Raw genomic sequence first — 25,985 nt, forward strand, 5'->3', positions numbered from 1 at the left:
ATCGGTTGGTTTATGGCAAAGCTTGTCATCTCCCGGTTGAACTTGAGCATAAGGCTTTTGGGCGGTAAAAATGTACAACATGGAGTACGATGAAGCTGGGAAACAAATGAAGCTACAAATCAATGAGCTAGAGGAAATACGTAATGATGCTTATGAGAGCTCTCGTATATACAAGGAAAAGACGAAGTTATTCCACGACAAAATGATTTCTCGAAAAAATTTCGTTGTGGGACAAAAAGTTCTTTTATTTAATTCTCGTCTTAAGTTATTTCCTGGCAAGCTAAGGTCCCGATGGGTGGGACCATCTGTTGTTACTAATGTTTTTCCTCATGGTGCAGTTGAAATAACTAGTCCTAAAACTGGAAAAGTTTTCAAGATCAACGGCCATAGACTGAAGCCATACTACGAGAACTTCACTACAATGGATGTTGATGAGATTGAGCTTCATGATTTGCTCCCTCTGGAGGAGTAATTTGGAGAATGCCAAATCGGGCTGGGGACGTAAAACTAAGCGCTAAATGTGAGGCAACCCACCGGTTTTGTATCTCTATCTTTTGTATTTTTTATTTTTCTTAGCTTTTCATATCATATTTTGATTTCCCACCTTTTTTTTACTTCGGATGAGTCAATTACATTGAGGACAATGTAAAATTTAAGTGTGGGGGAGTATTTTGCATATAGAGTTTTTAAAATTTTTGCATAAAACCTCCAACTTTTAGAGATTTTAGAGTCACTAGCATACTTCTAGGTATGTTTACATAGAGAAGTCTGACCGACATAACTGAACTTGGAAGTGTTAGGGAACTACGTTCGGATTTCTTACGAATTGGAGTGTTAAATAATGGATTTAATCATGCCGGTGATGCAAATGAGGTGCAGGGAGAAATGCATTATTAGAGTTGCTGATCAATCATTAGTGGAGACTACCCATTTTCATATCAACTGAGGCACCAGAACAGATTTCTTTATAAATGACTAAAGAGCTTTCTTTTGAGTGTGTGTCACCGTACGTTAATTCTGGGTAGAATGGTGAGCTACCCAACCTCCCACCAATAGAAGCATTACTCTTTGATATCTTGAGTGCTAATTTTTTCAATCATGAGGGTGACGTCTATACATGAAAACCACCTTCTTGTAGTTTGATTTGCAGTTAGCACCATTCTCTCTCACCAACAACAGCTCCATAGAAACACACCATCATCATCAACAAGTGGAGCGACATTAAAATTTACAAGGAAGGTTGAAGATGTTTGAGGTTTACAAGCAACAATACAAGGAAGAGCAAATTTTATATCCGAGTAAAGCAACATACAATGAGCAGATTTTATATACATGTTGAAGACTTATTACAAGAGCGAAGAAAATTAAAAGATGAGAATTAATGGAGTTTATGACATAAAAGACGATACAAGTTGTGAAGAATCAAGTGGTAAAGTACTTCTTTCATGGCCATGTTAATTTTAATTTCGTTATTATTTTTGTAGTTGCAATTTTTTTGTTCAAAAAAAAAAAATACAAAAAGATTTACATTAGGTTGTTATTTGTTCAATAAGGCCATGGGGAAGAAAAATATATAAAGAAGTTTCAAGCAACAAGAAAATTGAGGAAAAGAGTTACAATTTGTCAAGGATCTAAGAAGTTCAAGAATTTATCATCAACAGTTGAAGACCGAAGCCGAAGACCAAGAAGATGAAGAAGACGAGCCGAAGCAAGACGTTTCTATTGAATGCTGTGAGAGTGGTGTTATCATCATTGCAATCAGATGTGAAGGTGGTAAGTACTCTCATTCTCTATTTTTAATAATAATGGTTGATTTCCTTTCTTAGAGATCATCAGAAAAAGTCTTTTATTTTCCGCGATTTTGTGGGGTCTCCAGAAATTATTTCGGAAGGTTTCCTTCCCACCATTCAACGTGTGTAGGATTTCTCTCTTCATTCCTACCTGCACACATGTGAGACCCATAAAAAAGTCGTCTTATTGAGTGCAATTATCATAAAATCCTTTTAAGTGAGGCAGAAGTCGAGGACGAAATGCTTATTGGTCGCTCTCAAATACGCATTCTCTCATTATGGTGTGGTTATTTCTCACTCAAGATTTAAGAATGAACATGTTCTTTGGTATTTCTAACTTCTTATTACTAGCATGCAGAAACTCTATGTCTTCATAGCTCTTTGGATGCTTGGGACGCTGGAACGCTTTGAAGTTGGAGTAGGTTTTGTGGGATACCTCTCGTAAGCCCTCACGAGACTATAACTCGTCACTAGGGACACCTAGGGGTTTAAAGGCTTGTTGCATATGCTAAGTGCAACCGTACCCTCCGCGAAATGGAGTTGTTGTAGTTTAGTTTAGTTTGCTCGAGGACTAGCAAAAGGCAAGAGTGGGGGAATTTGATAAGTGCATCTTTCACATATATTTAGTGTCAATTCCATGCTAGTATTTGTTGGTTTTCTTGCAAATTATTGTATATTACGCTTGTTTTCTCGTATTTGTGTTTTGTTAGGTAAATCATCCAAAATAAGTGAATTTGCACTTAATTGTGCAAGGAAAGAAGCTAGCTACAAGTGGAGAAAGGTCAAAGACCAAGTGGATATCGTTCAAGTACAAGATTTTACTTTTCATTTTGAAGAGGATGAAAATACGAAGGCAATGGCGAAAGAACGGAGTCATTCTGACATCGTATGAAGAAGTTATGGGTGAAACAAGAATGAAGCTGGAATTCAACTGTCAGTCTTCCAGGACTGACAGTTGAATGAAGATCGCTAAGGGACACCCTCATGTTAAGGGGCAGACATTTTCAATGGAAGTGCTAAACGGAGTCGAGTTTTGTTCACTGGGGGCTGCCGGATTCAAATGATGTTAAGGACACCCACTGATTATCTCAGAGCACTTCGTCTTCCCTCTTCCTAAACAGCACACATGTAATGGCAGGCGGAACTTGATAATCATGATGATCACGACGGTGATGAATTTTGGAAGCAGTGATATTCGAATTTGAATACATCACTGGGTTCCTGGAGGTGATGTAAAGCTTGGGTAGGAGCCTGATTTCAATTCAATGGTCTCGAGCAGGTTCAGGGAGATGATGATGCTGATGATCGTGATGATCAAGATGTGACGATTTTGGGGTAATTCTCGAATTCGAGTGAACCAATGGACTACTGGAGCAATTAGAAGAGATGGGTCGTGCTTGGAAGTGTGTTTAACAGATCGGTGATGCTGCTGCCATCGATTATCAGCAGTGATTGTGAATTGCTGTGGAGCTGTGAACCATGGCAGCGATGGAAAGTTGATGTGATGAATGGAGCTTGACTTTGGCAGAGAAGTGGAGCTCGAGCTGCTGGTTGACGATGAAGAATAGGTTGCTGCCATTAACGATGATGGTCGTAGTGATTAACATGGAGATGACCAACAAGTAATGAAGAAAGGAGTTGTTAGATGACGTCATCCAGGGAACCACTTCTACTGTAACAGAAGTCCAACAGTCGTACAAACCAGAAGAAGGTATAAGGCGAGCACGTGTTTGCAGCATTTCTGCCCAAGCTCTGACGCGTAGAGAGTAAGGTGATGATTGAACGTACTACGGAGTCTCGACGCTGGATGTACAAACGGTCCAGAAGAAGACACGTAAGCTTCACATGGAGTATCATAGGATCGAATGGATGAGAAGTGTGTGGATATTTCTTTGCTGCGCTCGAATACACCAAATCAGCACTTGGATAGACTCAACCGACTTTGAATTGTTATCATGTACAAAGGTTCGAAAAACGGGTCACGGCCCAGGTCACAGGTACTAGGCGTGACCGTTATAACGTGTTTTGACGGGTGTGAGCACGTTTTGGGTCAAAAACGCGTTATATAGAAATAAAACGCGTTTTTTGACGTTTTTCTAAAATAACGGGTGTGATAACGGTTGAATAAGAAAAATAAATAATTTGTGATCTGAATTTCCTATGTAACGGTAATTACAGCTGTGAAAACGGTTACAACGGGTATAAATAACGTTGTTACTACGTTTTTTCATTTTTTTTGGTTTAATTTATTTATTTGATTTTTTATTTATTTGTTTATGGGTTTTTAACATACAAATTTATGGATATCTAGTAAAATTCACAACCCTAAGTCTATGACTTATAACAATGCATTGTAGTTATCGTCTACCGACAATATTTATACACGCATACTATCACTATCCACTTGATATGTTCAAGTTGTCACTCGAATAGTTCGATGCATTCCCCAATATTTCAATAATGCATATTCGGATTCAAAAGCAGTCAAAACTTTGTTGTCAAATAATATCCTAGGCTCTTAGCTACTTGCTACAAGACTAACCAACAAGGAATGCAACAGGAAGAGAGTCAGAGACTAGTTAGAGAAAAAGAGAGTGAGAGAGGGAAGTCAGGGAGTCGATTTATCTTTTTCTTTTGCATTTGGAGGTGTGTACAGTATATGCTACATGTGGTCTGTACTTTAGAGTTCAGACTCAAAAGTTAAAGAAATAAAACAAAAAAAAAAAGTAAAAAGAGTAGTTGGTTTCATGATCAAAGACATAGCTAGACTGTGCTTATATACGCATGCAACGAGATTCCAAATGTTTCAAGAATATTTCGATTTGCTAGCTATTATGTCTTCTTGCCCAAAGGAATGCTTTAAAAGGACAAGAAGAGAATTGAAATGAAATCAATACCTCTGGTTCTCTGGTTCTCTGCTTCTTGCTCAAAGGAATGCTTTACATTTTGAATTTCTAAAATACAAGTTTAAGAGGTAATATTAATTATTTTTTTGTAGATTTTTCATTCAACTTGAATCAGTTGGCACGTAAAAAATCATTGTTTCTTTATAAAAAAAATGGCATGATGAATTGATGTATGGTATGTTTGTATTCCTGTTCTCAATCATGAAAAAATGAGAGGCTACACGATCCTTAATTTCAACTTTTAATATTCAAGTTGAGTAAATGACTAATGCAACTTGTGATTTCTAATTATAATGCTACTCTAACCATTTTTATATTGATGGAATATGTCCACTTAACTTGTATTTATATATGTCACTTATTGCTATGTGAAATTTCCTACTTACAGAATATAATGGAAGGATCAACATCTGCAAAACGAGATGTTTTTCATGCATATTGTACTGTAATGAGTGATGGTAAAAAGTTGAAGTGTAATTTTTGTGAAAAAGAAGTGTCTGCGGGAATTTCGCGTTTCAAAATGCATTTGGCACAAAAAAGAGGTACAATTACTCCCTACATGCATGTGCCACCTGGGATTAAAAATTTAGCAAAAGTATGGGTGCCAGAAAAAAACTGAAATATTAATTTTAGAAAAATGGTAATCACAGGTGTGAAAACGGTTATAACGGGTCTAAATAACGCCATTTTTTCCTATTTATCGGTGTTATTTAGGTAAGCGTGTTGGTGAGCCTCACGGGCACGGTATATGGGCGTGACCGTTATAACGGACGTTTTTTCGGGAAAAACGGCCGTTTTTCAAACCTTGTCATGTACTAGTTTTGTGGATCAGCTAGGGTTTTTGAAGGCTATAAATAGCAGCCAATAACCAAGTGAAAAATCACTTCTTCTTTTATAATTTCCTTTATTGCTAGAAATAAAAACAAAGAGAGGAATAAAATTTTGCTCCCTGCTTTTCCCGTGAGCTTTTATTTTTAGTTTTAATTTTTTTATTTCTTCTTTCTTTATTTCTTAATACGAATTAGCTATGAGTAGCTAATCTTCTTATTGATTAGGGATGATTTCAAAGTCCTGATAATGAAGTTTTAATTTCTTAAACCAAATTTATTTGAACTTTTATTTATTTGTTGATTATCTTTATTATTTTTAAAGTCTAAGAATATTGAAGAGTTATTTAAAGTGATCAATTAAATTAACCAATCAATATTTCTTATACTAGTTTAGGGTTGTGTGATACGTGTAATTGTCACATCAACTCTTTACACAAGTAGTAAATCGCAAGAACTGATAGAGGGATTCTGTTAAGCAATTGTGTATAAAGATAACACTAGTAAGCGGGTTGAGCCTATGCGTCTGATGCTAGGATCAACCTGATTCACAGAGTGTAAAGCATTCGGTTATTCTACACCTTGAGAGCTTATTCTTGGTGGGTTAGTTGGATAGAAACTGGTAGTCGAGCGCTTCCGTATCCAGTGACAACATGAATCCGGGGGATAGCAGAGCTTATTGCTATTCTACGGTTGGTAACAATATAAATTCAACAATATATAAACTTGTATTCAATTAAGTTTCAGTTCAGTGACGGCGAAGGATTCCCTAGTCATCTTTCTTCTTATTATTTACAACAAATCTTTTATATTTTCTTTTGTCAATTACTTTGATTAAAATCTAAAAACCCCCCTTTCGGTTACTTTTAACAACTAAAAACTCCCTGCTCTTCGTGGGAACGAACTCCTTGCCATTATATTACCAGTTAATAGTGTGGAAAGAAGATAATTAATTTGTTGTGTAAACGACGCGCATCAGACTGCTGTCACTAGTCCTGCCCACATTATTCTTACGAGAAAGTGCCATATTAAAAGTTTCTAGATTCTGAGATCTATGAATGACTTCAGGACTAATTAAAACAAAATTAATTGGGTTAATTCTGGTAGTATTGTCCTCTTCTTTGTAGTTCATAACTTCATCAAAGTTCATATGAAATTTCCCTTTAACAACATTATGATATAGTAACTTGAAACGGATCAGGATCTCCATGGATTCAGCTTGTATTTCCACATTGGTATGTTGCATTTCTTTTGCCCATTTGAGAGCTAAATCTGCTCCTCCTGTTGCTCCCCCAATTCCAGAGTGTCCTGGGTGTCCTCTTGTTCTAATGGGGTTATCTGCAAAATCTGTAGAAGTTAGGGCAGTATAATATATTAGAGTGTCATGGTCTTGGATGGTGCATATTTTGATGATTATGCCAAAGTCTCCTCCAGTGTAATGATCCAAGTTGTATGGAGCAATGGTATAATCATCAGATGATTCATGTTCCTCATAATTTAGGGAGAAAGTATTCATAACATGCCTTGGGAGCTTATGTATTCTGTTATAATGGCATAGATGCTTCCTGATGCCATTTGATGTTTGTATGGCATTTGGATGGATATGTTTGAAAACCAGATCACACCTGACCTTCCAGATGAACCAACAAACAGTAGCATAAATGTTGTAGTTTTTATTGGCATCTCCAGGTGGATACCAGGAGTTCAACCAATATATGAAGATTGTTGTGTTATCAAATTGCGCATGAGTAGAGCCAATAGTTTCCTTCCAGACAGAGATGGCAGCAGGGCAATTTAGGACATATGTGTCATTGTTTCTTCCCCACTTTTGCATATTTGGCAAATATGATCAATGCAATGCAAAATGCTGGCTGTTTTAACATTGGTGGGCAGGATTTCATGAGAACATTTCCAAATAAAGATCTTAATCACTGGAGCAATGTCCATATTCCATATTGCACCCCGGTTTCTTGTGGTAATATCATTTATGTAGAGGTTCTCCATCTTGGCCTTCTATAGGGCTTTGATAGAGAATTTTCCTATGTCATTTTGATTCCACCGAATCTTGTCTTCCTCCCCTGGATGGGTATCCAGAGCAAGAATAGCCTGAGAAGTATGGTGATTGAAGTACGTTTAGACCAGGGCGTTGTCCCAGTAACCATTTGGTAAAAGGATATTTGAAATTGTCTCAATTAAGTGTGGGCAGTTAGCAGGTTTGATAAGTTTTGCAGAGATACTTGGAATCCAGATATCCTCTCAAATTATGATCTTCCTCTCATTGTTAATCCTCTAAGCACAATGATGTTGAATGTTCTAAGATTCCTTTCCATATCCAGGAGTCTCCATCTTTTGGTTTGATGTCCATATTGAGAACATTCCTGCCAAATAGATACGTAGCATCCATTAGTTGAAACCATAGAGAGTTTTTATCCTGTTATAACCTCCAACCAATTTTAGTGATCATAGAGTTGTTGAATAATTTCATATTCATGAAGCCTAATCCTCCTAGTTCTTTAGGTTTGCATACTGCAGTCCAGGCCTTTGGATAGTAACCTTTTGGATTTTCTAAGTTTTTCCCCCAGAAGAAGTCTCTTTGAAGCTTGTTGAGATCTTGGAAGGTTTGCTTTGGTAGCCTGAAACAGTTCATCTGATATATGCTAGAAGTAGATGTGACAGATTTGATGAGAACTTCTCTTACAGCTGGATTTAGGGGAACATTTTTCCAGTTAGAGAGTCTTATCCTTAGTCTGTCAACACCTGGATTAAAGAATTTATTTTGCTTCTGTGAGTGAAAAGAGGAGATCCTAAGTACTTGTCATCCAGGTGAAGCACTTGAACTCCCGTAATATTGTTGATGTTAGGAATAAGATCAGGGTTGGTGTTTTTACTGAAGAAGACTCCAGATTTGTTGAAGTTGATTAGCTTACCAGAGGTTTGCCCAAATATGTTTAGAATGTCCATGATATTTTGGGCTTCAATCTTATTGGCTTTGCGGAGGACCATGTAGTCATCAGCAAAGAGAAGATAGCTGATAGAAGGTGCATTTTTGCAGATTTTTATTCCAGTGATGAGTACCAATTCTTCTGCATGTATGAGGATTCTAGAGAAAGATTCATGCAGAACAGAAGGAGATAGGGAGATAAGAGATCACCTTGTCTCAAACCCCTAAAAGTTTTGAAAAAGGCGTATAAGGACAGCAGAAGTGGCGGTAGAGATGCACTGTTAGATTTTATTGCACCATTGATCATTGAACCCAATCTTCTTCATGATGGCATTTAGAAAATTCCAGTCCACTCTGTAAAAGCTTTTTCCATATCTATTTTGATTCTCATACTCCCATTTTCAGCTTTTTACACATTTGTAAACATGGGGACGTGAAACATCCCATAAAAATTGGAACAGTACACGAAGATTGGCATGCTAAATAATGTGTTACAAAGGATGATAGTAATCTCTATTATAAAAAGAAGTGGTGTGTGTGTAGCCTTACAAATCCGACCATCGATTTCGTCATCCCACGGCATGGATCGGTTCGTTATATGTTCTATATAAACGTCCGATCCGTTGAGTTTCCTGATATGGCCATGTTTCGATTATATGTAAAACAAACTCACATCCCTTGAGTTTCCCGATTTCGAACTGTTGTTGTTTTGGTTTCCTTAATCGGTACCAGCTCATGATATTAATATACATCACTCCATTAAATTCGTCATCATCTCCAATTATTTGTTTCTGCATCTCAGAAGAAGAATTGTTTCTTTTCAACTAAAGTCTTCTCCCTCGCCTTCTGCTAACCAATAATAACCATCCGCTAATGAGCCGTACAGAAACTAAACATGACCTAGCTACTAACCCTAAACATGGTTAACCTAATTTCCTAATCTAAGCTGGTCGCTGTAATAAAACAAGCAAGGAAAATCAAGCTACTCGTTCCAGAAAGTAAGACCGTTGACGTAGTAAAGAGAATGTGATTTTTTTACCACATGCGGTCCCACTAATGGTTCTCTCTATATCTCTACACCATAGGTTGCTATCATCTTATACAATTGCTATTAACTTTCCAAAAGATTAAGATTAGATGGGAAAATCGTCTATAAATAAACGAGGATATGATCAGTACAGGGTAGAAGTTTACGAAGAGTTTGTATAATTGAAAATTTTGATCCTGGCCAGAACAAGTAAGAAAAAGCCCCCACCATTATTATCTGATGAGCATCAATGTGAGCTATTATTTATTTATCACTTCCTTTAAATTAATCCCTTATTGGCGTTAAACATACTCCATGTACCTCATTGTGTTATCGAGAAAGAGGACCTACCATGATAAAAACCGACTGCCACTTCTAATACTACCAAATACCAAATATGAGATTATTAAGCATATATATATATATATATATATATGCCGGAACTTGCGTAGGGGACTATGGACGGGATGCAAGCCTCGGACTAATTTAGCATGACCAACAAAATACCGGAATTTGTGTAGGGGAATACGGTCGGGGCTGCAGGCTCCGTTGCCGAGACCAACAAAATAAAGGAATTTGCCTAGGGGGCTACGGTCGAGACCATAGGTCCCGGCTAATTTGACACGACCAATAAAATACTGGAATTTACGCAGGGGACCACGACCGGAGTTGTAGGCCCCGACTAATTTGACACGATCAATAAAATACTAGAATTTCCGTAAGGGACCACGACCGGGGCTGTAGTCCCCGACTAATTTGACACGACCAGAAAAGCTCCAAACAACAACAAAAAAAATCGAAAAAAGGTTGAGCCCCGGCCGTAGGCCGGGGTGATACCTAGTATTCTATAATAAAACAATACCAACAAAGTACATGTTAAGAATAAAACACGCTAAATAGACCCAGCATAGCTTAGTGGTAATATTGGCGCGTTGTAGCTCTGAAGACCCGGGATCGACTCCCATCAGCCCCAATAATCATTAATCTTTCTTCATTTTTATTCGGTCCGTCCGTGTCTTCTTCTAATTCTTTGTTTTCATTCTGTCTGTCTTTGTTTTTTCACAGTTCTTCCCTGTCTTCTTCTATTCTTTGTTTTTTCAGATACAAGTTGAAGACAGGATATCACATCACAGTGCCTCCAAAAATCAAGTTTTAAATGTCACTTTTGTATTCACTCCATATATCATAGACATCTTCTTCTTCACTTTCTTGATGACACTTAACAGGATTATAACCTTGATGATTCACAGTAGCCACCTCCTCTGCTTCCATCGTACCTTCACCCATTTCTTCCTCCTCAAACTTATCTTGGTTTTTATTCTGTGTCACTTCTTCCTGTGAGAAAAGCAATAAAAGAAAAAAGAACATACAAGTACAATGAGATTATGAGTTTTTTGTTTGTTTGTTTTCCTTTCACAATGAGGAAGAAAGACAAGAAAAAATCAGGGCCTACATTTGTGTCATGAGTGACCTCCTCTTCCTCGCCCGTCAGGCCAACAGACTCGTCATCTCTGTTAGAATTTTGCTCAGCCTCAGCTTCGGCTGCAGCTTTTTTTAGCCTTTCAATAACCAGTTCAAAATGGGAATGATCTGCAAGAGAAAAGTCCTCACATTTGAGTCTTCAAATCATTCAAATTAGGTGTTTTTTCTTTTGGTAAAGCTACATACTAGGTGCTAAAGCAGAACAATATTGCACATAAAAATACATTCAAATTTCGACTTACTCTTGGAACGATTTGTCAAAGCATCAGAAAGCCTTTGAGGATGCTGTTTTTCTTCCTTCTTATATTTCAGTTTCACTTGATGTCGTGTTCGTCCAGGAAATAGTTGTTGTATCATTGCAAAATCTGTTCCAAACTGCCGAATTCCCTGTCATAATGCAAGAGTAATCAAACATGGTGATTTAATATTACATGAAATTTTGGGGTTACATTCTATCATGACTTAATTCAGTAGTGCTGCGAAGGAACAGCATCTCAGAGAATACAAGTAACTCTTACCTCATAGAACAGTTCAGTGTCTTGTTGGGACCAACTTTGTTTTGATGTCCTTTTCATGAAAGTATGGTAGTTGAGTTTAGGTTGAGCAGAAGGTGCTGCTTGCTCATCGTCCTGGTAGCCAAAGGATGAGTCATCACGCAATCCAAACGAGTCATCTCGCAATCCAAACGAGTCCTCTGGCAAGCCAAACGAGTCCTCTTCACCAAAAGAGGTATCTCGGGTATTTCTGGAGAAGGAAACACAAATCCAGTTCGAGTTATTCAACATCTGTACGCATACTTTGCCAATTTGCCAAACATAAGATAATGTTACATATTTGCTATGAGAAAACAAGTTTAGCATAGTTTAGTTTGTAACTTTCGTTACTAGTAGCATATTTTTGTTCTGAGATTCAAGTTTATCCTCTGATAAAGAATACTATTAGCATTGGTTAGATAACTAGCACTTGATGTTTACTCCTACTTGCTTAATGTAAGGGATTAACTCAAGGAAATCATCATCCAGGCACACAGACCAGTTGCTGCATATGCTATTGTGTTTACTAGATACTGTTAGAGGGAGTCGGTTCAACAAGAGATATCGTTAGACAAAAAGTGGGCGACAAATACAGGAATGTGAGCCACATAACCCACCAATAGCGTTTGTGCCTACTAAGACGTAACTTGTAAGCACAGCCCACAACTTTTTTTTAATGGCTACCTTCCTTTACAGAATATTTGGTTCCAACCAACCCACAACTTTTCTTTTTCCATTCTGTGCAATACAGTGGTACAAATAATTATCTAAACAGTTGATGAAGTTCCTTGTCAACACTAATAAGTTCTGTGTTATAGCTAAGCATCAGAATTTACTTCACAGTCAAAATAAAAAACAATTCTGACATCATGCAATCTATTACAAACAAACTTTTCATGTGGCACTAAATTTACTAGATACCCATAAGTGAAAAATGATGAAACCTATTGCAAAATCAAAGCGCATCCAGTAATATATGTGGACCTGTTAATACCTTTGATTCGGTAAGGAGTTCTTCGCTGCATTTGGATCTTTACTCTGCAAATAAGTGAATAACAGACATCAGATGAGCAAAATGGTGATGTTCGCCATAAAAACTAATTCCAAAAGATAATGCTTCTGCGATAATATTTTATATGAAGTTATACATACCAACAACCGTTCCTTGGCTTCTGCAAGCAGGATTAGGTCCTTCAGGGTCAGCTTCCGAGGATCAATTTCATGATCCGGGGTTTCAAGCAAAATCTTGTCCACTTGAAACGCAAAAGTAAATTCAATTACAGATGAGTCACCCAGTGTCACCAATAGAATGATATCAAACTCCAAAGCAAATCATAAAGTGCAAGAACCTCTTTAGCCAAAAACATAAAAAATGAGGTACCTTTTCTCCTATTTCTTCGAGTAGAATGAGAGAACTTCTTTTTGGGTAGTTCTTTGTCTGAGGAGTCTGGCCCATCTGCTTTTTTACGCCTGCGACCTGTTTTTTCATTTCCAGACACTGGTTTCTTTGAGTTTTCGGGTGTCCTGTTCGAATTGGGCGCCTCTTCGCCTCTACAGTAGTCATCATTATTATCCACATTACCCGAAGAATTTTGGGCTGGTTCAGAAAGCAAATGCTGATTCTCTCTAGTCTCCTCTGCCATCTCATCAGCAGCAACAGGATGAGACACCTCATTTCTCAGCAGCCTTGAGGATTTACCAGTTCCATTTTTGTTGCTAGCAGCGGAAACAGATCTCTCATTCTGGATTTATAACAAAAACCATCAGTATTTGCAACAAAATTTTATCTTTATGTCTTTTCTTCATCGTATCCAGCCAAATGACCATGACAACAGTAAAGCTTTGGTTCAATGTAACTAGCATATTTTACACGTACAACTTGTATAGTATAATCATCACAGGCCCAATTGATTTTGTTACCTCTCCTCCAGAGATCACATGACCAGCCTGTAAGTCCACAAGTTCTTCCTGAGTGACAAGCTCTGGATAAGATCTTTCAGCAGAACTTTCCAACTCGTGTGTTAATTGTTCCGGGGATGCGTCCCTTGGCACAGAATTAGAAAACCCCATGGTTGAGGAATCAATAAAACTATCAGAAGGAAAGGTGGGAGTCAAATCCTCTTCCAAAGATTCATTTGCACAAGGAACTAAGAAAGGATTCCCTGGAAGAAAAACAAAGAAAAAAAAAGATATACAATTCATTACATTTGCACGGACCTTCAGCTGGGATTGTGTATTCTTCCCCAAAACAATAACCCAAGTAGCTTCTTGATGCAACCATTCAAATTAAAAAAGGTGGGAATTGTGAACTAAACACTGACATATTGAGAGTTCGAAATTACCGGTAGCAGTATCCTGAGAATTTATTCCACCAAAAGCCTCCTCCTGAAAGCATACATGGTCTTGTCAAGGTCAATCTTACATGTACATCGATCGAAGAAGCACATTTACAGTTAGCAAAAAAAACTCTTTTACCTCTCTCTCCAGCCTCATGTCACCGACCCATGATACTCCAAGGGCATCAGCAGCATCTCCATAGTTTAACACCTCCTGGGATACTTCAACAATATCTGGGTTACTGTTTATCTCTGGAGCAATAGAAGCATTGGGGTTTGAGGCAACAGATGCAAGTCTTTCTGAGTCTGCTTCACTAGCAACGGGGCGTGATATAGGTAGCTTATTTGTAGGCTGGCTATTCACTTTCACCTTAGGCTGGAATTTTTTCACTGTGTTCCCTACAGATAAGAATTCAGACATTATGTGTCATGAAGAATAACCTTATACAACCTTCCAATAAGTGAAGATGTTCATCACGCACCATTTGACATGGCTGGCTGAGGAAGAATATCATCAAGTGATTCCAGATCGGAGAAAATATCTGCAGTCTAAAAAGCAATAAATTACAAAACCAAAAGTGCGAAGCTTGAGCAGATGACAAAGTGAGACGTTGTCGGCAACTCGAATACGGCTGGGGCTCCAAAGTGGTAGTGGTTTCACTTTTGGGGCCACACTCAAGGAAAGGTTACCCCTTTTAAAATGAGGTGCCATGACGGAACCTCGGAGACACCACAGTTGGAGGTGTAAGAGGGTGGGTGTTGCTTGAAAGTGGAAGTGTGGATATTTTTTTAAGGGGTCAGGTTGGAACTTATTTCCGGGCCCTAGGATTCCAATATGCATACTTTTAACCTATAAGGACTTCATTGCATATATTATAGAGATCACATTTCTAGTTTATCTGTTTATGATGATTTACTAATATTTATTTGGGTATTAATATATATATAATGCGGCAGCTTGCCACAGCTTTATATTCTATGCTCAATGTCACGCCTCACGCCTCGCCCCAAACAACATATGACAATATCTTGAAGTATACCTCTACTCCCGATCTTGTAAAACCAGCTTGCTTATCAGCATGAATGTCAGAAAAATTTGCCACTCCCACAAATGAAGGATCTGGGGAGGCAACGTCCGCCCCCCTGGTGCCAAACTGTGGAGAGACATTAGCTGATGCAAAAATTCTGTCACCATCAGACACTGAAACCTCTTGAAACAAAGCTCCAGTGTGATTTACAGAGTGCTGAATCACTGGTTGGGATGAAGAATCTATAACTGTGGAATTACGTGGGATTTCATCTGGTGTATCAGCAGAAGAGTTAACGGATACAGTCTCTGCAAGGGGGACCAAATGAGCTACGGACTTCAAAATGTCAGCATGTCTATCGTCTACTGCAACTGGCTTGTCCTTAGAAGAATCAAATTGGCTAGGGGTTGGCAAGACAGTTCCTTTCACCTTACCCTTTGGTCTGGCCTTTGGTTGAAACTTAAACCCAGCTCGAGCTGCCAGAAAATAATAAGATTCCTAACTTATCAACACATTGCAAAAACATTAAACTAAGAAACTAAAACTCGTATACCTAAAACCTAATATATCATTACTTACCATTCACCACTACAGGCTCAGAAAGAAGATCATCAAGATCCATTCCCACGAATAGTTCTCCCCTCCCAGCACCAACAAAATCTACTTTTCTGGATTTTAATGATTTCTTGTAATCGACCAATTGAACCTCTCTATATACCTGTGAAAGAAGCAGAAACCTGCAAAAGTGTACTATGGTTACATAGGTCATAGAAAGAGGGTGCTTTAGGAATGTCTTATTATAACACTTACACTGCCGAAGTTAATTTTGGAAATGCTAATAAGTAACCTCAAATGCCCACTGAAGATTACCATCAATCAAGAAAAACAAAATAGAAGTATTGGGAAGATGACCTAGGAAAGATTGAAATTTTACGGAGAGAAGGTTAATTCAAATATTCAAAGATCTTAGGCAGTTCGATCGATAACTTACAAGGGCAACAGGTTAGAGAGGAGATTTTAACCTACAATTTGTTCATCATCAAAAGTCCCTTTTTCTCTGTGTTTGAAAAGTAGAGTGTGTTAGGGTTTTTCGTCAAGAACATAAAACCCTAAAAACTCTTTTTTTTTAGAGTTCTTTTTGTTTTGGTGGAGGAATTAGGATTTCCTGTCTTCACCCGCTATTAATATGTGTAGGACCAATTGCTCCTGACGTGGAGTCTTTATACAAGTGAGACATCAAATCATGTATTTGGTTCACACTTGATATATTTTTGTCAGGGGAAGCCAATACCCCGGGGGTACCATTGAAATTTTTGGCAATGTTTGAATAGAGTATAGAGATACGTTTAAGAGAGCAATGCTTCGTCCTAAGTAGAATTAAAAAGTTTTTCTTCCAATCGGTTTGTATACTAATATACATATTTATCTGGATCACGAAACAAATAGATTTTTTCATAATGTGCATACGAATATGCATACCACATAAATTTGTAAGTTGATATATAGCTACTCCGCTATGTGTACGAGTACATGTAATACGGCTTCAGACGTATAGCGATTTTCTCAGTTTGTAAGACCGATAACACTGTCTTGTATTCCGAATATAGTAGTTCTATCTAAATCAATTCGAAACATTCCCGAATAACATCAATGATACATATCATTGTTTCAGGTTATTTTCGAAAGATAAACTTGAATCATGATTTGGTTCCGAACAATAAATTGTTCTCCACCGAAATTGATCAAGTATGAAAAGATGTTCATTAAGCTTAGTCATTATATTTCAAGAAACTCGTAAACTGAATAATTAGTCTCGACTCGAAATTGTTGTCTTTGTAAGCTAGTCTAATTAGTTATGCGACAATCATCTCAAGGATAAAAAGATGAATATAACTTGAGAAATAGGTGGTTCAGTCTTCACTTACCTTTTGTTGATGAAGTTCTCCAAAAACTTCGGTTGATCTTCGCCTTCAAACGGTAGAACGCAAATGATGACTGGTTGGTTTCTCAACTACCTAGTCGGCCAGGCGCTTCCCAAACAGGGAGGTGATGGTAATCTTACGCTGCATCTTTGAGAAGTGGTAACCTTGTCACAGTTATGACTTCTTGGTTGACTGTCTCTTCTGGGTTGAAGAGGTCCTTGACAGTGAAGGGATTCCGTGTTGAGCCTCCGTCCCCAAGCGTGATTTACATGGTTCTATATTGTATGGTTGGTGGGTTTACCATAATAAAAATATCGCCATCTCGCCTTCGTGACTATATTACTTCTTCATGGGAAAATAAAATATGCATAAGTTCGGATTACCTTTGTTCGTAGTGGTTGTTGCTATGGTGAAGCTCGGGCTGGTATCAACAAACGAGCAACAACGTTTCTTAGCAGCAGCTGTGATCAGAAGAGACTGGTAGGGAGAGGCGTGATAGCTACGGGCACGAACTTGGCAGTCTTCGTATAGTGGTAGAGCTTTTCTCGTTATTAGAGGGAGAAGCTAATGATGGAGCCGATAGCTTCCTTGATGTTGCCTCACGGAATGGAAAAGAGGGAGACAGTCCCCTGCCCACGAGTATCCACTGAGCTTTCGACTTGATAGATGTTGTCACGCTGGGTTTCTGAGGAAATAATTTGGATGAGAGTTGGAATTGAACCTTATGTTGATGAGGATCGTACGAGTTACTGATCATGAGACCGTCTTTACGTCTACGTTGCGTTTCATAGACGTCCAGACATATCGCTGGTCTTTGAAAATACGTTTGCTCTCTCGAGTATGTCCTCGTCTTTGGATATCTTGGAATCATAATGATAGCGTGCTTGCGTCTCTCTAAATTCAGCATCTTTGAGATGGGTAGTGCTGAGCAGTCCCCAGCCACATTCCTTTGCCTTTATCATCTTTGGATCGTGTCTTTAAGGAGTAGGGAAGTTCCCTCATGCGAACGACTTAACTAACAGGTTGTGAAAATATGATGAAGCTCTTGATATAGAGAGTCTGTATGTACCTCTTAAGTCCCAGGTGCAATATCCTTTGGTAACGTAACTACTTCTTCTACGGGAGACGAAATTCTGAAAGCGTCTCTTATTGATGTTGTTGTCGTCGAGCCAGATATGAAATATCCTGGACATTGTTTTATCATTGTAGCAGTTGTGCATGTGATACTGGAGTTGGAGCGGGCGATTTTGGATGCACAGGATGTTGTATCTCGTTGGTTTTCTTCTTGTTTCTTCAGTGAAACTGCTTACAAAAGGTTGAAGGTTGTATTGCATGTTGGTGAGATGTATGCTTCCAAGAATATCATGAGGCTCTTCATTCCTGGCAGGCCTGGCTCTTTCTGGCAGGGCAGGTGCTGTTGCATCTGAGCCTCTAGCAGCTTCACGAAGTTCAGAAGGTGTCTGAAAGCGCAGGTTCAGCAAAGCAAGATAGACAGGTACCATCCTATTGATGCATTACACCAATTGTTGTTCAGTCACATTTGGATCGTGACTCTCCAGTGCCTGAATTCTGAACATCTTGACATAATCATTTGGATGTTCGTTGTTTCGCTGAAACATTCTTCCTAAGTCTGACAAAGTGATTCTCCCAAGCTGCGGATTCTTTCTCGGCATGATGACGCGGGCATCGTAATCTTCTTGAGGCTGCTCTCTTGAGGCATTGGCTCCAGTATATCTGAAGATGTCCCGGGATTTCTCTTGTCCGGGTTGACATAATAGGCGAAACCCTTTATGATGATTTGAAGATGTGTCAAGCCTCTTTTGTTATTATAGATGTACGAACCCTCAGAATTACGCCACGTTCTGGATCTACACGTTTTGCTGATAAAGTGATAGCGGATACTCCTGACCATAAACTGGTAGCAGTGGTGGAATAGAGATAGACCTTTTCTTGTGTGATATCTGCAGGTATCTTTCTAGGACTCCATTGGTATTGAGATTTGTTGTCGTCTATCTCCATACTGGGACAACGTCTATGTGAATCCTCCCTTTATCTATCTAGGTGTGGATCCTGGTGATGTTAATATCAATGATAACTTTGAGGCATTTCTGGTTTGATCCATATAACACTCGTGGTATTACAGAGAAGGCGGTTTCTCCATCCGGACCTTCGAGAGACGCCGTTGTGCTCTTTTAGGTAGTATCCACGTCTTCTTGTGTCTTCACGCGGATTTCTGGTTCTTTCATCTGGGAGATTTACTGGTGCTCGACTATCCAAGGCATTTCCAGTAGCATTGCTTGAAAAAGCATTTTTGTGAAGCTTCTTAGCGAATGGAACACCGGAATTGAAATTGGTTGTTGAACAATTTAATGATCGAATTGGATCTAAGATCCACCCTTTTGAAATTGAGAAAACTGGAATGAATATTAAAATATTGATTTTACAACCAAGAGATCAATCTCCCATTGTGGTCACCAATTGTTTGCGGGTAAAAACTGATTCTATTGTTTTTGGTAAATTTGGGTGTGTTGATGAGAAACAAATTCAAACCCTAAACAAATGTACTGCACAGGAGTACTTTTGAGTTTGAGAGATCAATATGTAAGACTCTGGCCTAAACCAAGAAATGGTAGTTCCAGATTCAATTCGGTCACAAGGTGAAGGAGAAGGGTTGATCTTAGGGAGGAAAGCGAAGAAGGTGTTTGAGATCAGAATGTTGAATTATGAAGGTGTGGTTGTTTTATGACTTGTATCAGAAAATGGTTTCTGGCTACTTGCGTTGATAACACATGTGTTTGAAATAGGTTGAAAACCTATTTATATAAGTCATTGAGCGTACTCTGATCTCATAGGAAGTAGAGGAAGTAATGAAGAAGTGGAGTTGTGTAGAAGGTGGTGATCATCGTGTTTCCGTTATGAGGGAAGACTAATCACACGTTCACCCACTACTCTTATTACTGTTAACCGTCCGTCTTTCGTGACACTTTCTCGTAATGGGCGTGTTGCACGCCGCACGCTGTAAACCGCCAGACCAATACCCCAGTGAGCATCCCCCAGTTTGTGACATGTTCATGAGACTTACCGCTAAAATCAGCACATAGTGCTTTTAGGTTAAATAATAAAGTTATTTGTGAAATCAATGTTTATGAATCACTGTTTATAATCGATGTGTATGAAGCATCACTTTTAAACAAGCAGCTGAAAATAGTCGATGTGCTAGAAGCATCGTTGTTTTAGAGCTCGATCGAATCAGTCACAGATTGAGCGTCTGAAAATAAGTAGCACGACCGACCACCTTTAAGTGATCGTTTGAAGACCTTATGGGCGAGTTATCGCTGGGTCGATCGCTCCCTGTGAAGGAGTGGTGGCCGGTGATCATGGCGTCACCCTGTTGGTCATCTAGAATCCGATCTAAACCGTCCGACCAGGCTAGCAAAGTTGGACGGACGAAATGATTTGCAGCAGTTATACGCTGACGTTGATTTTATTTTAAGGTTTGAAGCCGTGCGGCCACCCTAACATTAGACCAAACGATTCATGGCATTTGCCACTGATTTGGACAGGCCGATTAGGTACACGCACGGATGGGTTGATGGTGAGTGTGCAAGCATCTCGTTGGCCTTCTGAAATTAGATCTAGGTCGTCCGACCAGGCTGGCGAAGTTGGACGGCCGTGATCGATTTGCGGCAGTTGTGTAACGCCGCTTATTCAATTTAGGGTTTATAAGCGCGCGATCGCCCTACTTTGGGAAAGCGGTTCGACGTGCTTCTGGATCACCACATATAATTCGATCAGTTAGGGATAAAAGTGAGCCGCCGGCGACCATGTTGGCGCCTCTTTGATCATCTAAAATTAGATCTAAGCCACTCAATTCGGCTGGCGAAGATGGGTGGTCATGATCGATTTGCGACAGTAGCATACTGCCGTAAGTAAAAATTAGGGTTTTAAACCGGCCACGTCCATCCTAGTTCAATCGAACGAATTGATGTATTATGGACTTGCCGCGGGTAGGTCGATCGACCAAGGGAGGAGTTGGGCCACCAATGAACACATTGGTACTTCTTCGATCGTTCGAGATGCGATCTAGGACTTCCAACTAGGCTGGCTAAGTTGGACGGATGCAATGGATTTTGAGACCGTTTTTGCCGGTCTCAACTCGTTTGAACTTGTTTTGCCAACAACGCGATCACCCACATTGGGGTTAATCGTTCGAAGCGCTGCGGGTGTACTAGGTGGAATCCGTTCGGCCAGGGCATTAGTAGGCCCGCCGGTGGTCACCATGATGATCGCCTAGTTCTGCTAGGAGTAGGCCGCGGTTATTTTTGAGACTGGCATGGACAGTCTAGATTTTCCCTAAGGAATTTAAGCGTGTTCGATCGATCTAACTTAAAAGTGCGTCGATACAAAATTCTCTTTGTCAGAGAGTGATGCAACCTGTGTGAGTACTTATATGCAGATCTCAATACTGACACTTCGGGAGATTCATGGTACTCTGCTGAGAGTGAACATTTAATCGTCATGTCATGCCATGTCATGTCAATATTGAGAGTTCGGCTGGGAACATAGCATAGGAAAATACTAGGCAAGTCATGCATTAGTGAATAATGCTGGTGGAAGATAAAATTCATAGAATATTTTGGGATTGTTGTTGCACGCACCGTTCTGAGTAAATTTCATATATACAGATATATTTAATTGCTCAATACATATGTGAGCGAAGAGGTTTAAGCACTCATTGCTTTTAAATGGATTATGTTCCTTTGCAGGATGACAGCGCATTAAATACATGTTTTACGATTTTAGTCCTTGAACTAAAAACCACCATCAACACCCTGTCATCGTTAAACATGGAACACGCAGGTTCACGCATGTTCCTTTTTGAAGATTATTTTGATCATCATATTGGGGATGTTCTCCATTATTTCGAAATTTGGTTTGGTTTCCAAGGAAGATCTGGTGAGCGTCGTTTGCTCAACAAAATAATAAGATGTTTCCCACTAATTAACAAGTAATAAAGCGGTAGTAAAGATCGTTCCCACGAGGAGTAATGCAATTGTATGTTATCCAAATTAACGAAAATATAAAAGAAGGGTAGTTGGTTGACATAAAGAAGAATAAAAAGGATAATAAGAAAAATATGATGGTAATTAAGAAATCCTTCGCCGTTACTAACCGTTAACTCAACATCGTACCCGTTTATCTCTTGTTAGAATCAATTTTTACCAACCGTAGAATAGCAGGTACGTGTAGCTATCCCACAATTCCTTGTGTCACCGGATACGGAAGCGCTCGACTACCGGATTCTATTCAACTGAGCCTCCCTGAGGTATAATTACAAGGTGTAACTTAACCGAATGCTTTAGGGTTTGTGAATTTAGGTTCGATCCCAGCAGTTAAACTCCGTACGTTCGGTTCACTTACTGGTGTTGTCTTTACTCGCAATTGCTCCACAGAATCCCTCCGCAAGTTCTCGCGATTTCTACTTGTATAGGAGATAAACGACAATTACAGATCACTCAAATCTCTACTAGCATTAGTACTATTACCGAATGAAAATGGTTTCAGCATGATTTATCATCGGATGAGTTTGGTAGCATCATGTGTTAATATTTGTTATTATATTTTTTCACTTATAAAATAAAAACTGAAATGATGAGGGTTTTTCGTTTTCAACCTATAAGTCTAATACCAAGTGTGATCGTCTATGGACAAAATCAAAACAATACAACAACGAGGTATACACTTGATAATAGTTACGGTATGAAACCAATATACTGTAGGATCACTATCAAGTGTCTTGGATTAACGTACTAGTGTACTTACTTTTACTTATAAAAAATAATTATAATTACGGAAAGTAAAAGTAAATCACACAACAAGATTTTGTTAACGAGTAAACCGAAAATGCAGAAAACCTCCGGGACGTAGCCCAGTTTTGAATACTCTCAGAATCAAGTCGTTATACAAAAAACAAAGTCAACTTCGTATAGTTGAGACCAAGTAATCTACCCCTAGTTACTTAGTTCCCTTAGTATCCCCGCGTCTACAACCGTCTGGTCAACACACATGAATCCCAAGATATAAATCCCTAGCTTGAGTTGCTTTACCGATGTAAAGTCTTAAGCACCCATCTTCTTTTGACCGTATTCCAAACAGTAAAGGAACAAAGCTCTTTGGTAACTACTCTATCAATATTTAAGAAAATATATGTTGAGTTTTGAAAAAGGCTCTTCCGTTTGAACAAGTCCTTTGCCGGGTAAGATCACCAAGATCCGAAATAATCAGATCTAGATTCACAACTATCAGATTCATATATTGAAGAATACCACCAAATGATAGTTGTCGATCTATATGACTACTTGATCAAATCTACCAAAGATAAATTAGATCTTAGTCGGATCCCAACCAATCAATATGTGTGCCTAAAATAATATCACAAGATGCGAAACTAATTAGATTTTTATTTTGTCTTTGAATCTTCAATTATCTTCAATTGTACCTGCACACAAAAACTTGATTCCACTTATGTTCGATCAGACACATAAGGGAGTCTGTTAACAATGGATGATCACAAGTTGTCTTCAGTTCTGAAGATATCATCAATACTTTGATATATTTTGAGTGACCTTATGTTCGAGGATCTCAAGAGTAATCAAACTAGGTGCAATCAAATTTTCAACAACCGCTAGTCAATAAAAATAATAATCAAAAACTAAATAACAATGCTCTTGTCTAGTTTCCCACTAACGGAACTTACTAGAGCTTCTTGATCCCAAAGAAGTCTTTAAATGAGCGGGCGTAAGAGTTTTCGCCTAATTAGGGTACTTTCCTCTACGGTATAACTAGTATTACAAGTAATACTAGTAATCGGCTCCGCCAGAAACAATGAAGTTCGTCTGGCTAAAGATAGTTGTAAGAAGAACAAACTTCACTATTTACATACCAAAGTTTTTTGGACGACAAGGAAATTCCAAAACCGAAAGGTGCTCAAGATATGCAGTAAAGTACATAATTTCGGTTTTCATATTTCCAACTAATATCCAACCTGTAATTCCGAAATCTCTCTTTAGAAAATATCTAATATTAATTTAGCAGTTAACTAATATATATTTTCTAGAGATATGTTTTGATTGCCTGAAAATCAAAAACATATAGTTCGAAAATCTTAATTAAAAGATTCTTCAATATTTCGGTTCGGGATCACCTTGGGTATCATGAAATATCTTTTAACAATCAATAATAAGAATTATGTACATGTTCACATAATGTCGATATCCGGAATTTCCTATCTAGCAAACCCTAATTCCAAACTCACACAAAACCTTAAAGTGATATGTGAATATTCAAAACCGGGTTTTCTCTTGCTACCTGTTCTACCATGACTCCTAACATAGGTTAAGATCGGTTTTACCAAGTATCCAAATATAGGTAGGGATAGGTTCTACCATGAATCCTAATAAAAGCTAGGATCGGTTCTACCTAGACTCTCAATATAGGTAGGGACCGGTTCCACCATGATTTCCAACAATAACTAGGATCGGTTCTACCAAAATTCCCAATATAGGTAGGGATCGGTTATACCATGATTCCCAATAAAATCTAGGATCGGTTCTACCAAGTATCCCAAGATCGGTAGGGATGGGGTTATACCTTGACTCTCAACATAACTTAAGATCGGTTCTACCTGAATTCTCACCTTAGGTTCGAATTGGTCATCCAATAGATCTTCATAGAAAACCAGACCAAAACACCTATTGGTTTCTTTTTGATTATGAAGCAAGTTCGTATATGTACTTCCTTTAATGAAATAAAGTTTCCTAGGATGAAATCACACCTATATTCAATATTCTTCCTTGACACTTTGATCATACTAATATGACCAAGTCTAATACTAGAGTATTAAATATAACCTCGCATTTTATGTTTTCAATCTTAAACGTCTTGAAAGAAACGATAAGAATGAAGACAAGTCAATTCAGTATCACTAACCTCAAGTAGAAGGATGATGTATTTATTGTAGTCGATACGTCTTCACGTTCTTCAAGTTTTAAGAGTAATACTTGTATGTCTCAACATTCCTAGACTTTTTAGTCTAACCTAAACGAACTTGACTCTAATAATTTTAATCAAGCGACTCTAATTGAGTTTTGATACTAAATTATGAAAACCAACCAAGCAATGCTCTAACAAAAACTAAATCAAGGCTTTTATATTATTTGCGTCGCTACTTTGGAATATATATTTGCTACTTCATGGAACGGGCTAATGGTTACACCTTTAAAGGCGAATCAATTCTAAGGAGAAGATAAGCATAAAACGGTAGTACTCGTCTAAGAAATACATAATGATGATAGTAGTTGATGGAGGTTGAACGAGAGAAAAGATAGTCATTTCATTAATTTATTTAGCAATAGGTCGCTACAAAAAAGTTATTGATTTAGTTTAGGTTTAGGCTTTTTGTTTGTATAAATTTATCTTTTCTTACATTTACGAACCCAGATTCGTCTAAGTATGTATATATCTAAATTATAGGTCGACTAATATGAAAAAATTACTTAAATTAGTATACACAGTAATTTTTCAACAATTTCATATAATCTTGTCTGATTATGCAGGATGAAACCAGAAATATCCTGACAAATTTTTTTTGTCAAAATATGTGGAATGAAACTGGTTTCGTCCAAGACAAAAAAAAATGTTTTTGTCAAAGAGTATGTAAGATGAGTTTATTTCTTTTGTCAGAGCATGCAAGATAAATCAATTTCATCCTGCCCAAAAATATATTTTTATCGGAATATGCAGGATTAAACTGGATTTCATCCAGGTTTAATCTGTAATGCAAGCAATCTGTTCTGTCATTGGATTAATCATAATACCATAAACGTGAAACCAAATAGCATTATCGGAAATCAACTAGTGTTACCAATTTTACTTGAAATGCATACCTGCAAAAAAGAAAGAAAGAAAACAACAACAAAAAAGGCGCATAAAAGATCTATCAAAGTGATACCAACGTCATACATCAATCACCATCCGCTCTCCCTGCTCAATGCACTATTATTTTAATACTCCAACACCCTTTCTATATTCTTTCATGCAATCCATCGAATAGGTTGGATGCGTTTTTATGTTGATGAAGATGGAGTATCTTGTGGTACTTTTGGCCTCTATTTGTAGTCATTTTCCCTTGCAA

The 25,985-nt window shown here is 38.2% G+C and overlaps 1 protein-coding gene across 5 annotated transcripts; it reads right to left on the reverse strand.

Moving 5' to 3' along the window:
* Positions 1–10,287: 10,287 nt before the first annotated feature.
* Positions 10,288–16,005, reverse strand: LOC113313318. Of its 5 annotated transcripts, none has more exons than XM_026562076.1 (15): positions 15,897–16,005; positions 15,681–15,782; positions 15,450–15,607; positions 14,883–15,346; positions 14,325–14,391; positions 13,982–14,241; positions 13,849–13,891; positions 13,427–13,668; positions 12,888–13,248; positions 12,659–12,759; positions 12,501–12,544; positions 11,492–11,717; positions 11,216–11,360; positions 10,945–11,081; positions 10,288–10,826 (listed from the first exon to the last, which is right to left on the reverse strand). In XM_026562076.1, exons 3-15 carry the CDS (start codon positions 15,490–15,492, stop codon positions 10,644–10,646), a joined length of 2,316 nt encoding a protein of 771 aa, XP_026417861.1. In that variant the 5' UTR covers positions 15,493–15,607; positions 15,681–15,782; positions 15,897–16,005; the 3' UTR covers positions 10,288–10,643. The 5 variants fall into 5 exon arrangements, with proteins under 5 accessions (XP_026417861.1, XP_026417862.1, XP_026417860.1 ...); XM_026562077.1 differs by having other exon boundaries at positions 15,893–16,005; XM_026562075.1 differs by lacking the exon at positions 15,681–15,782 and having other exon boundaries at positions 15,862–16,005.
* Positions 16,006–25,985: the final 9,980 nt, after the last annotated feature.

Source organism: Papaver somniferum, chromosome 9 (genome assembly GCF_003573695.1).
Source record: "Papaver somniferum cultivar HN1 chromosome 9, ASM357369v1, whole genome shotgun sequence".
NCBI lineage: Eukaryota > Viridiplantae > Streptophyta > Magnoliopsida > Ranunculales > Papaveraceae > Papaver > Papaver somniferum.